General features: G+C 33.9%; 2 protein-coding genes across 5 annotated transcripts; both read right to left on the bottom strand.

The window, feature by feature from the left end:
- Positions 1-1344: 1344 nt before the first annotated feature.
- Positions 1345-5714, bottom strand: LOC114356653 (lipopolysaccharide-induced tumor necrosis factor-alpha factor homolog). 4 transcript variants are annotated; one of them, XM_028309940.1, is made up of 4 exons: positions 5580-5714; positions 3782-3841; positions 2480-2607; positions 1345-1516 (listed from the first exon to the last, which is right to left on the bottom strand). In XM_028309940.1, exons 2-4 carry the CDS (start codon positions 3827-3829, stop codon positions 1417-1419), a joined length of 276 nt encoding a protein of 91 aa, XP_028165741.1. In that variant the 5' UTR covers positions 3830-3841; positions 5580-5714; the 3' UTR covers positions 1345-1416. The 4 variants fall into 4 exon arrangements, with proteins under 4 accessions (XP_028165741.1, XP_028165742.1, XP_028165744.1 ...); XM_028309941.1 differs by having other exon boundaries at positions 2480-2604; positions 3779-3841; positions 5580-5683; XM_028309943.1 differs by lacking the exon at positions 5580-5714 and adding an exon at positions 4381-4505 and having other exon boundaries at positions 2480-2604; positions 3779-3841.
- A 1922-nt stretch (positions 5715-7636) lies between these two features.
- LOC114356652 (lipopolysaccharide-induced tumor necrosis factor-alpha factor homolog) lies at positions 7637-14515 on the bottom strand. The gene is made up of 5 exons (XM_028309939.1): positions 14343-14515; positions 11111-11168; positions 10468-10524; positions 8370-8500; positions 7637-7900 (listed from the first exon to the last, which is right to left on the bottom strand). The coding sequence occupies exons 2-5, from the start codon at positions 11159-11161 to the stop codon at positions 7804-7806; spliced, it is 336 nt and encodes a 111-aa protein (XP_028165740.1). The 5' UTR covers positions 11162-11168; positions 14343-14515; the 3' UTR covers positions 7637-7803.
- Between the last annotated feature and the right edge of the window lie 29 nt (positions 14516-14544).

A 14544-nucleotide genomic window follows, 5' to 3' on the forward strand; every position in this document is an offset into this window, starting at 1 on the left:
AAATACGTGTATATTGACACCCTAAAAGTTGTCTCAAAACCTACATATGGTAGGGTGTAAGCAACTATTAAACAAGGTCAACGGTCACAAAAATCGGTTTCTTGCGCTTTTTTTAGAAATATCTCATTTCCTATGGGTTTTTTGCTATTTGTATTTATTATCAATATTGTAGAATACTAAATTCTCTACAATTTTTTTTTAAATTTTTTTTTTATACGGTGAACCGTTTTCGAGATAGAGGGCGGAGAGCGCGCGGTCACTGCATAACTTCAGGTCAACTTAAGCGGTTTAGATTTTTCATACAAAAGGATTTTCCCGCTAATTCCCGTGGGAATTTCGGGAATTCCTTGCTGTTTACTTTTACTAAGGTACCTACATGCCAAATTTCAAGCGTCTAACTTCCGTTAAGCGTTTAGATTTTTCATACAAAAGGATTTTCCCGCTAATTCCTGTTCCCGTGGGAATTCCTAAGTATACTATAACCTGCCCAGGAGTATGAAGAATAATTGTACCAAGTTTCGTTAAAATCCGTCGAGTAGTTTTTGTTTCTATAAGGAACATACAGACGGACAGACAGACAGACATTTTACTGATTGCATTTTTGGCATCAGTATCGATCACTAATCACCCCCTGATAGTTATTTTGAAAATATATTTCATGTACAGAATTGACCTCTACAGATTTATTATAAGTACTAGCGGCCGCCCTCTATCTCGAAAACGGTTCACCGTATAAAAAAATTTTTTGAACAAAATTTGTAGATAATTTTTTATTCTACAATATTAATAATAAATACAAATAGCAAAAAACCCATAGGAAATGAGATATTTCCAAAAAAAGCGATTTTTGTGACCTTTGACCTTAAAATTTAATAGTTGCTTACACCCTACCATATGTAGGTTTTGAGACAACTTTTAGGGTGTCAATATACAAGTATTTACAGACTTACAGCTGGGTATCTCGAATTCCGAGATTCTTACCTAATTTAAGCTTAAATGACTGGACTAATAGTGTAATGTCTATCAAAACTTTTGACAAACGAAAGGTAGCGAGCGAGCCACTAAACATGTAAAGCTCATTCGCCTTCGTGAATTGTAACAACTTTATGAGGATCTAACTTATCCCTTTTCTAATAAGTACATTCTGGTTATACACTACTCGGATCCACTCTGATCTTATGATTAGAATTTAAACTATGTCTATCAAATACAAAAAATAGAAAATGCAAGAAAACACGCATATAATCGCGAGCAAAATACAAAAATAATCTTAATTAAAATGCAACATTAGCACATCATGTTCAGCAAGATTAAACAATATTGTACTTATTTATTTAATTAAATGTTAAGCAAATTCTTAAACTATGTATAGGTAAGTACTTATTACCTAGTCTTTAAAAAGTTTTTGGTACATATTTATCTACGATAAGTTCCGAGGTATTTGGCGCAGTTAGGGCAGTAGTGGTCCGCGTTCTTGGCAGACTCCCCGCAGTAGGGGATACAGCAGAGGAAGCAACTGGAAAAAATAATATCCGATTAAGTATACCTAAAAAAAACCGGGGCCATAATTCAATCAATCCATAATTTTTAAGTGACCCCTATGGTAACACATAACAGGAATTTTATTTATTTATTTCCAAGCTTAAGCCTATTTTTACAGAAATCCAATACAATAGACAAGCGAAATATGACAGGAACGCAACAATAGTAATTTAAGTAAATTAAATGAAAATATACAAATAAACCTAAGAATAACATAAATTAAAAAGCGTCATCTTTGTGAATTCACCCAGAGTACAATGAAACAAGTCAATCCGTTCAGCTAGTTTATTGAGGGTGTGCAGTGTGACCGTCAGCGCCGACCTGCTCTGCAGCTGCGTGCGCCCGCGCGGCACCGTCAGCAGCGGCGGCTGGCGGCGCCGCTCCACGTACCTGTCGGGCACGCAGAACCCTATCTTTCCCAATATCACCTCGTTAAGCACTTTACCTCTCATTACTTTGAATATATACAACGCCATTTTGTTTTCAAAGGGTCTTTTGTCTGCCTAGACCTTTACGTACCTACATTCTTTGAGTTGTTTGATCATTTCATCTAGTTACAAATTACTAATCATTGAAATGAACTACTCCCTCCTTAAATTCGGCCCCTAATGCAATCTACAATTTGGATACTTCGTGGCAAAGAGCTATTAAGAAACGAAACAAACTCAGCCACCGCACCGCCAATATCTATGCAAAACATTATTTGTTTTATTTATTGTAACGAAATCGACTACAAATTGAAGGAAGACGTTGAGTTGACTACTTACGCCCGTATTCACAAACGATGCTTGCATAATTGAAGGTGCAAATCGAACGCACAGCGTTGGATAGAGCTCTGTGATTGGTTTGTGCCTCACCCTGTGTGTCCACGCGCACTGTGAGATCTCAGTAATGTTTGTGAATACGGGCGTTAATACCACAGTTAAGTAATACATACATTCGGCCCCACAAGGCGGCTGCGATGTGCGTCCCCGAGTTATTGGTGTACTGCACGGCGGTCTTGATTTGGTGACGGCAGAACGGGCAATCCAAGATGGTATTTTCTGGACCCAGAAGTAACGGACCCTGAAAATAATTTACATCTTTATAAATCTTTAAATAATTTTCTATTTGTATAGGGCGCCAATACGTATGCGGCGCGCACGCACACACTAACAAAATTCAGCGCAACTCCCCGCTAATCCACGCTAAATTTTGTCAGTGTGTGCGTGTGCGCCGCATACGTATTGGCGCGCTCACATACAAACCGCGCTCGGTGCGTTTCTATGAAGATGACCTACTCATTTGTATTTACTCTGTTTTTACGCAGTTGGGTTTTTATTGAAGACTAGCTGACCCGGCGAACTTCGTACCGCCTTAGCGTAGAGATTTTCTTAATATTTTTTTCCGTAAGAACCATCCTTGGACTTCCACAAACATTTAAAAAAAAGAATTATCGAAATCGGTTCAGCCGTTCACACGTGATGCCGTGACAACGCGAAACGGGTTTCATTTTTATATATATAGATTATTCAAGTCAGCAATTTCAAACACCTACCTACCTACTACTATGCTATCATTTTAGTTTATTAAGTAGTTTTATTGGCAACGCGCGATTTTATCACGGTAGCACTTAATTTAAACTGTAATGGTCTAATTATGTATATCAGTTCTTGTTCTCCTTAACGACATTTACTTACATACATTGCAGAATAAATGCTTTCTTAATTAGTTAAAAATGATTTGCCACATTTGCATAACAACAATACCTTTCATATTCAATACCTATCTAGTACTTACTCAAAGCGTAATCTAATTACGCTACTACACGCTACTACAGAAACAGTGATAAACAAAATTGACAAAAATTGACCATTAACGATTGATGATTTTAAAATGGCAGAATTAATAAGTGCACAGGGAAAAATTTGTACAAAAATATAGCGAGACGATTTATTCTTTTTGGATGCCTACTGTCTGTAAATGGAGAATGTAAGAAATAGTTTTCAACTCCAAGAATAAAGTCGTGATCTTTCGCTTAAAAAAATACAAGACAAGTTCCAGAATCACACTTAGGTATGTACTTCCCTACCGATAAGGTAAGTATTTGTCGTTGTCAAATGTTTACATGAAGATAAATATTGAGCATATTGCTGTAATAATAGCGCACACTTCGATTTACTCGTAGGTCAGTATTCTCAGAAATAAATACCTATGTCCGACTCGTCTTAGTATAGTGCTTAAGTGGTAAATTACATACCGCATTTGCCGATGGTACTGGCGCTGACGTAGTTGCCCCAGAAGCCATTGTAGAATTTATCTAGAATAAAGTAAATAAAAAATACATTAATGTAAGTATGTCACCCATTTGAGCAATCATAAAATTCAACAACCAAAATACACTTTAAACATTTTCAGTGACTACACATTTTCATACTGAACAAACGGTGCTTTGTAGCAAAGATTAGGTACGCTGTAAATGCAGTTACAAAGTAACAACTCTTGAAAGCCTACAAAGTATGATAGATAGATGTATGTACCAACTATACATACTTTATCACATACCTAGTTATCATACAATAATCTACTGTTAATGTATCCGATACACACTTAGTTTACTGTGTAACAAAGGAACAACTGTAATTGTCATTACTATATAATTTAAGTAAACTTTCTATAAGAACATGCTATAGAAGTGTAGATTTTCCATTACTAAAATTAAATATGTAAATACATAAAAGAAATTATAGAATCTTTCTTACAGATGATTACACATCTAAGAAAAAACATTTTATAACTGCAATCGCAACATAACAATAGGAGTACAACCAAAGAATAAAATAATATTAAGCAACTTACACTATAATTTATACTGTCGTACACTTTTTCTGAGACACAAATGTAAAATGTGAAAAACGTAAAGTGATATGGTTGAAGAAATTATAGAAAACGACCGTTTCGTTTGGTAGCGAGTATAATAATGTCCAGCCACAACGTTATGACTAACAATCTGTTAACAATTATACAGTGCTTTTTAAAAAAAATACCATAATAAATTTTAAAGGGACTGAAATCTTACGCTGGCTTCATTCAGATAAGTGGTATGGCATTGGCATGAGGTACTTGAACTTGTCAAACTTATTTATGACTAGTTACTATGGTTTTGGCGTTTGGGTCCGGTGGACGGTGATTTGTATACTATCCGTTCGCTTTAAGTTTACCGCTGGCGATATGACGTCACTCGAAGGGAAGCGTCTATAACTTTAAAAAACTATATTTAAAATATTTTTATTACTTCTATACTAATATTATAAATGCGAAAGTAACTCTGTCTGTCTTTCTGTCTCGCTTTCACGTCTAAGCCACTGAACCGATTTTGATGAAATTTGGCAGGGAGATAGTTTGAGTCACGGGAAAGGACATAAGATAGTTTTTATCCCGGTTTTTGAAACAGGGACGCGCGATAAAGTTTTTCTGTCACAGACAAAATTCCACGCTGGCGAAGCAGCGGGCGGAAAGCTAGTTATTGATAAAAAAATGTGTATTTGCGTAAAATAAGACACATTAATTGCGTTTAATCGCGGTTGGGGGAGGGGACGCGCATTCCACGGACCGGCAAACTTAGCGCGAACGGGTAGGGTACTGAGCTGTAACTGAGCTTTCAATAATCCTATATGTTTTTCCCTAACAAGCCTTTTAAGGCAAACGTATACGTGCGTATACACTCTTGTGGATGATGCGAACTGTAATAGAGTAGATCTTCTAACAAAATATTTGAATGTTATGATATACCCACTTGAGGCTACGTATCGAAAATAAATTATAGCAACGTTGAATTGAAAGTATAAAAGAATCCAAAACAATGTTTATATCAGTGCCTAAAAATTTCTGCTGAAATGAGCTACTAGATTTTTGTTTTGTTAATATAATTTAATGTAAAATGATTTTTTAATCGTGTTTGTATCATTGTTAAAGACTATAACAAAATTAGTATTATTATTAACTATCATTATTAAAGACCATAAGAATATGAGTGTTAACTATAATAATATGCTTACCAATTTCCTTCCTCAAGATAACGGTGTACTCTATTTAAGGCAATAGTGCTAACACTCGTGTGTTTCTGTCGATCACAGTAGCCAGACTGCTAAACAAACAGTATCGCCATATAGCGGGCATACCGCATACACACTATATAGGATTAATAGTCTATCTATAATTCTATACCATAGTGTCTATACCACGAATCTTTAGGTATCGACGGGGCGCCTACCGCGCATAACAAAGTTTAACCTTGACAATTATTTGATACCTAACTCGTAGACTAATAAAAATAGCTGTTTGTGATATATCCTCAAATATAATATTATACATTCCTATATAATAAAGGCTGTTTACACGAATTGTTAGTGCTTTCATAAGTCATCCTCAGATTCAATAAATATTCGAAAAATACTGAATAAGTGCAGTCTCATAGATACATTATTACCGATTCATTTTTATATTTATAATTTCGTAATACCTACACTATTCATCAGGGCTATTGTGACTATTGAAGAATTTTTTAAATCGGTGCAGTCAGTAGTTTCGGGGCCTATTCAATTCAAACAAACAAACGAATCTTTCAGTGTTTTTAAGTGTAGATGTAGACTAAGCTTTTGCCTGTAAGCTTTTTAAAAAGAGTGCAACTGATCTACATTTTTCCCTGGATCTGTAACTTCTATGTTTATTCTTAAATTAATGATTTAGTACTTTTCTACGAGTATATAATATTTATTACCTTTACTATTGATCTATTTATTAATCAGTTTTAAAGAGCGATGATCAACGGAATCAACGCAGAAAACAAAGAAAAAGTAAAAGTAAAAAGTTTTCGTCTGTTTTATTATTATTTCATGCTATTTACTATTTACACTTGTAAAAGACATCAACGCGTCATGGAAATTATATCTATAATAATGTATATTTCCTATATAACTTATATTTTGGGTAACCCTATACTCGTGCTATACTCGTATGCACGTCACTTACGTGAGATGGTCATTAAAGTCTTCTCCTTTTTCTTCTGAGGTTGTAACAACTAAGGCCAACAAACAACTCTAGTTTATTAAAGGACAATGACCAAAAGTGGTCCAAATGTCCACCACTAACGAGACCCATATTGGCTTATAGTCCATTAAATAGAGATTAACTTTCAGTATGGGACGAAAAAAAAATAAGCTGTCAGTAAAAAGTTACGACTGTATGAAAAATTGTAGTAGTTTACGCGCTAATCTCATTAACTACTGGTCCGATTTGAAAAAATATTTTTGTTATGGATAGCCCATTTATCAAGGATAGTTTTAGATTATATAACATCACCCTATAACCAATAGGGGCGGAGCAGTAAAGACAAATGTTGTAAAAATGGGAAATATTATTCAAACTATTTTCACGCGTACTAAGTCGTCGGCACAGCTAGTATAATATAATATAATTCGTCTATAACCCCGCACCAGTTGGGGAAATAAGACTATTTTTACCCCTTTCGCATTATTCCAAGTATTCCAATATTGTTGTCTTTCTTCTGAGCTTTTTTTTTCTTTTAGTGAGAACCTAACACGACACACTGTGCGACATTACCATGCATAGATTAGTCCAAAATGTGCGATGGATAGAATGATATCAAGAACATTTTTCGGATGAAAAGGTGAAAAACATGAATTTTCATTCAGTGATAACTTTTTACTGACAGCATATTTTTGATTGCGGTTTGGTTATAATAAATCAGTATTTAGTAGACTATTTTACTACATAGGTCTCGTTAGTGGTGGACATTTGGACCACACTCCATACATTTTTGGTCATTGTCCTTTAAAATTATACAGGTAAAAATTATAAGAACACGTTCTAAAATAAGTATGTTTATTTAATTATCACAATCTTTTACATTTTGATGTTAAAACGCAGTACAAAATAAGTCTTATAAAAATGGCTTCAAAACTTTATAATTGTGTTTTTCTTATAATGTTCATAGTTTCAAAGATATAAAAAATCATAATATTTGTAACACTAAAATAAAAAAGGCACCACAAAATGTTTATTTGCAATGAATAAATGCTTTTTGTAATTAAACTTATATTTAAACTCTGATTAACCACGATTAGATTTTCGTTTTGTTCAAGATAATGCAATAATCGTTTACGTCAATCAAATTAATCATAATTTTGCGCATAAACGATCCAGTTGATTATCTTTGCACTTGAGATGAAGACAGTGCTCAAGTATTAAGAAACCCTGTTTCTACTTGACGTAGGTTCCGAGGTAACGCTGGCAGTTGGGGCAGTAGTGGTCCGAATTCTTCGCGGACTCTACTCCATACGGCACGCAGCAGAGGCAACTGAAAAAAAAATCAATATTATTTTCCTGAATAAAGCGCACTATTTAAAAACGCCTTTACAACTATTTTGGTGTTGCGAATGCATAGGTATGTCTAGGTGTTGGCATCGTTCGCCATTGAGTCATTCGCAAACCAGTTTGCGTCCTTTTACGTAAAGAGAGTAGATAAAAGTTTAAAAAACTCCTAATAGTTGTTATGATAAGTGTTTTAAAATAATAAATATACAATCTTTTCAGCATAGGACCAAAACTGTTAGGTATATTAAATCGGGTCTTAGTTTACCTATATGTAAGGGAATTAATACCTGAGTAGGAAAGAGGTATATTGTGTATGTTCACCTAGATCTAAAAACACGAATGGACTGAGATTTTCCATTAGAAAGATATTATAAGGCCTTCAACTATTCCATATATCCCAAAGATATATCATAAATAAGACCTTTCACGAACGGAAGATGGATGTGACATACCATAACAGGCCCCAAAGTGCAGCGGCGATGTGTGTGCGCGACGTCGTGGTGAACTTGACAGCAGTCTTGATGGATGCTTTGCAGAACTGACACACTGTGACAGTGTTCTCTGGGCCTAGCAACTGGCCAGTCTGCCAAAAATAGAAATTGTATTAAAATTATTATAGCCTGACCAAGAACATAAAAACCCTCGCCATGTTGCGGAAAACTAATGGTACTAATTTCTTTTAATGGCAACAGTAACTGAAAACTTCATTGACATGTCACCTTGCATGTCAGTCTATTGCTGTCAAAGTGTAAACAAACTTTATTTTAAATGTGCGCAATTGATTTTGTGAATGAAATTGCTAAAATGTTTTTATAGTCATGAAAGAAAAGTGGTTCACAATGTGTTAAAGTATTTGTCGAAGAGAAATACCAAGGGTTCGGACAATATTTTCATTGAATAATGTTTCCAACAAAGGTTGTCAAATTGACTGACATGTTTATCGTATAGTACAGTCCACTATGAAAATTAGCTGTGGTTTGTTTCAACTACCTATTTTAAAGTTTTTTGTCACTTTCTAAGTGTTGAATTTTATGGAATTGGGAAAGAAGTACCGAGTTTGAAGCGTTCATGAGCAGACATTGCAGTTGAATATTCAAGTTCTGAATTTGATTATTGATGAATAATAAAATAAATCCTACTAGCTCGATTGATGGTTTCATTTAATTTATTTAAACCAGGTTACCTATAATAATATTTTTTCGTTAATTTATGAAAATATCAAATTAGCCCGTAATCCTGAATCCTGATACATAAAGTTAGCCTATTAATTTAACACAGGTACGACTGTACTCAGTGTTGCACTATCAAATGCAACTGACGCGCCTCTATGCCAGGGTTTTTATGTTCCTGGTCAGGCTATACCCGAAAATTTCAAATAATCGGAGAAAAATCATGAGTATGTATGTATGTATTTCCAAATTGTCCTGTATGTGGCAAAAATATAAAATGTATCGTTGTAATAGAAAAAACTAAAACCAAAATAATTTATAGAAACATGGCGATGATGTAATGAAATGTTATAGATAAAATAGCGTATTTTTATAAATAAAATTAAATTAACGGATGAAGAGACTTGTTTACATATTTACGTTCCGTTGTTATCTTACTATAAGTATAGATAAGAGCCTATGCAGCATGTGGCTTTGTGCATCAGAGCATAAATCATATTTACCTACACGTGCCTACACTTTCGATATTAAATTACTTAATTCAATTTTTATTTATTAGGTAATCCTTAGATCCAGAGTCAAAGGATTTGGGCAATAGGTATACTATAGTCGTAATTAATTACGCATGCTGCCAGACTGGTTTAGAAAATCCAACAACGGGATATTTTTAGAACAATAAAAACCTCAACACAGTCGGTACTATCAACTACTCACTCAACAGAGTAAGTTCCTTGAAACGATAGTGTACTAGTGTTACCAATCACCAAAACTTCCTGGCCGTCTGTACAACTTTAACATGAATGTTAAATTATAATATTGAACCTTATTCGCTTATTGTACAGTTCAAAATCTGCCAAATGAACACGTCCCTATGCATGCAGCTCACTATACGCACACATCGGGTTTTAAAAACTATTTTTAGCGATGACTTCAAACCTTGTGCGCCGGGACTTTTTGCATCACCATAACTACTTGATAACTCTCATTGTTATCAACTAAAATGGAAACTTATTTATTCATAAGTATATGCAATTATTACATACACTATCTAATAAAATTACTATTGCTCGTCAATCCTGTCCTACGTTAGATCCAGAATTTTTAATACCCAATTTGTTCATAAATCCTACTTCCTACTATCCTACTAATATTATAAATAAATTTTGTATGGATGTCAGGATGTAAACTCGTGTTTGTTACTCTTTCACGCAAAAACTACTAAACGGATTTTGGTTAAACTTTACAGTATATTTGTTTATAACCCAGTAACATATAGGCTATAATATATTTCTAAGCTAGTATTTCATAATATTACGTAGTATTTACATTGGTATATATTTAAATCATTATGATCAAGAAAAAAACACACTGATTTACTGACCTGCATTGGTGGGACTGCAGCCGGTGCCATCTGAGGGACTGGTTCCTTACGCTCCATCTGCAACAAAAAGAAATTATTATGAGCTTCGGGTTTTTCGTGAAACGGATGTATATAAATGTAGTGGTAAAGGTATCACAGAACGCCTGGTTATATCATTATCATCATTCTTCAGTCAACCAAAGACCTTTTCTTGACTTAAATTTTCCCTGAATATGCTTTAACTAAACTGAACCTACGTATTCCGTAAAATAAAACAAAATGGATCACCTCTATTATTCAACGTGAGTACAAGTTCGACAACGTTAACGTTACCCACATTTTTACCAGTAGAACATAGTTTTAAATCGTTTCATGAAATAAAGTTCAATTCATTTATTTTCTACGTAGAATATGGCACTCAACAGAATTTTTTTGAGTTTGAAGTGGCAAAGGAATTCAAATTCATATTGATAACATAAAAACTCAAGTACTGAAAAGTTTTAAGTTAAAGTGCGCACAGTCTCAAGTGGAATATTTATTAATATAATTAGTATAATGATGTATATAATTTCATTGCATGCATGTATGTAGGTGTAATAAAAATAGGTAATTAATGTGATCGCGTTATTATAGAAGGAAATCGATAATAAAAATTAGAACTTACTTTGGCGTTGGGATAAACCTGAGGATAAAGGGGCAGTCCGTCGTCGTCCATATTTTTCCTAAAACAAATGGTTTTGCTTTTATTTCATCTTACGGAATATGGATTACCTACTTGTTTAATTGGCTTCATTTGATAACGAAACGAATATTTGATTTCGTTTGAGATTGAAATTTTCTTTTGTTACTCAAGAATCTGCCAAGATGAAATTTCAAAAGTTATATGATACATTTTCACTCAAACGAAATCAAATAAGGGAGAGTCCGCTAATTTGGACCAGTTTTTTTCAATCCCATTTTACACATAGTTTTCTTTTGTTTTTGCTAATGTCCATGGTATATAATAAAAGATACATTATACAACTTACTATTTCATAAGTATTAATTAACATGATTGTTGTATATTTAGCACAAATCAACAAAGTACGAGTTCAGAGCTTCGGTCCAATTTAGCCAACCGGTTCGATAATTTGTACCACAGGGTTACTAAATTGGATTTCAATAAATTTCAAGCCTTTAAAAAAACTATGGCAAAATATTATAAGATACCTACATTCTTAACAAATTAGGAAACGAAGAGGAACAGTAGTTAATAACATAGGCAATCGATATTGTTTTACACGTTATCACGATTTTGAGTACAAGTTTTGTAATTCCAATTATCGTAACGCACACTTGTACCTAATCTACTTGCCAGTCTTTTGCTTTCATTTATTGTTAGTCAAACATAACTACGCTATTATAACTTCAAAATATGATTTACTAAAAAAAAATTCAAAATCCTTTGGTAAAGTTCCATACAACTTGATGTGGTACAATTTAGCCGACTAGGTGATAGTGCTTTTAAAAAATCGGTAAAAAATATAGTTTATAAATACCGAAAAATGTTTCAAATAATTGTAATCCACACTAATTTACGCTTCTAAATAATATATTAGAAACACCCTGTGATTAAATTTAACAAAATTACAATCTAAACATGTATTGTCAAAAGTTACTTGAAAACAATGAAAAAATACTTTTCAAAATAAAACACACGTGTTTGTTGTCACGGCAAAAACCACATGGCCGATATTAATTGATTTTAGTTGTGTATCGCTGAGTGTTGCAATTACAGACATTCAGTAAATACTTTACGAAATATGAGGGTGGTACAATTTACCCGGCGGTACAATATACCGAACTCTCCCCTATGTATTTTAATATTACTAATTTTGAGAACAACCATGCCTCTGCTAAAAATAATTTGCTAAATTACTTAGTCATAATAATCACCAAGAGTTTTGAGGAAAATTTATGGAATACGCACTATAAACAAATAAACTATGAATAAATAAATAAATGTGTCTAAGTAGCGGAGTTTTGACTTGAATAGTGTTTTATTTAATATTATTTCAAGTTAACAACAGATATTTGACGGTCCAATGAAGTAACGTGGTTCATCACGTGATCGCCACTGTGCGGAAAAAAATATTTTCCAAATTAAACAAAATACTATCAAATTAATTACAATTAATTGCACTCAGCGTGACTCATGCTATCAACCGCAAAGTCGTCGACTATTGAAATGGTCAAATTAATTTAGGTATTCAAAGACAATTAGCAATTGTTTTGTTTTCAAAGTGTTATCGCATTCAACTTTTGTTAGACATCGTCATTAATTAAAACATGTACATGTATGTATTCAGGATTATTAGACATGCTGTGCTGTTAACTCATACAGCAAGTAGGTACAGAATAATATTTATGACCCTTAATTTGTTAACGCCAACAACAGATAGAATGCATTAATAGTAATTTAATTAAAATTATTAGGTTAGTATTTTATAGTCAGCTCGATATTTCCCGGCAGCATATTTGATTTTCCTAATATTATTCATGAAATTATCTCGTTCTTCTTGGTATTTCGATTATCTACATAAACCATGTTATACATATTTAAATTGCAATTACGTAAATCTACTTGACTTATATTGCGTACGAATGAATGGAGTAAAAACTCAAGCATGATTCTAGGCTCAAAAATAGATTTTCACGGCTGTTGCACTAAACGTAAATTTAGATCTAGATTTCGTTTCACAATAGGGAAGAACCTATTTCATAGATATAAAATAAATAGTTATGCTTGTTTCCTTCCACAAAAAAGGGTTCAGTCAGAACTGATTATAACCATGTCCAAAACAATAGGCGAATCCACAAGCATTGTTTGAATAAAATTCGTGCATGAACACGATAAAATATTTGTATTCCGACGGCAACTTTAATATTTTTAGCCAAAGTTTTTCAATAGCAGCCCAAGTAGGTTCGGTCACGGTCACAGTTGGACATTAACATATCTAACGTTTGACAGACGCGATTTGATTTGTAAAATTTTGGTCAAAATAGGTACCTACCATCTATTCAAATACCAGAATAAAATGCTAGTTTTCCTTTAGAATCTGGATCTGCTATACCTAGATAGGCATTCCATATAAAACCGTTGTGGAAGTATGCCAACTTTAGCGAATCAATATCTAGCTATAACGAATGTTACCTACATGGTTCGTCTGGGTTTGACGCAGACCGTTCCATTCGTATATAGTGCTTCTTTGTTTACTGGGTATAATGTTATGCACAAAACTAGAGCTATCCAATCACTATCTCTAAAAGAGGTCAGCGTGTCAATTAAAAGAAATACAAGACTTATCTCTTATGGATTTGTAGTCCAAAATTTAAATAAATAGGCAAGTAAATAAATAGGTAGGTATGCGACTTCTAATTGTGAGATATTATCCTCACTTCACAAAATTAAATAATATTTAAATCGTATAACATTAGCCTTTTTGTGTAAAAAAAATCTGTCCCCACTTGTTGATTCATATAACATGTGCATTGTGTATGCCATTTTTGCATCGAATGCATTATTTAATTTCGAGTAGGTACAATCAAAGAGTAACACTTGTCATATCATATTTCACGATATCAGCCATAATATCAGCTCTACATATTTCACTAACACGACGTGGAATGGTATTCGTCGACCGAATCTAATTTTTCGAAAACTTATCCTCAACACACGCGCACTGACGTATCAAAGTCAATAAACAAGATTGAAAGCACACCACCAAAATCGCCAGAAGTATGCGGGCGTTTTCGTAGAACCCAGCCTACGTGGTATCATCCTCAGATGATTGACTCACTGTTCGACGTTTTAGAGATGGAGACAATATTGTATAGAATAAGTCAATAGTTCTTACCTTATTTTCTGTCCAAGTCTTCTCTGTTTTGATTGCGGAAAGCGAGCAGTACGCGTGCGTCTAACGAGAGCTCGACGTGGAATGGCGTGTCTGTGAGTGAGCCGCAAGACGCGCCGGATCGGCAGCTGGCTACCAAAACAAAGCGGTCCGGTTTGTTTGGGACTTTGGGTTCGGCCACCTTCGGCTATATTACCTACTAAAC

The sequence above is a fragment of the Ostrinia furnacalis genome, unplaced genomic scaffold (assembly GCF_004193835.3).
Source record: "Ostrinia furnacalis isolate ACB-3 unplaced genomic scaffold, ASM419383v2 OfSCF2847, whole genome shotgun sequence".
Lineage (NCBI taxonomy): Eukaryota > Metazoa > Arthropoda > Insecta > Lepidoptera > Crambidae > Ostrinia > Ostrinia furnacalis.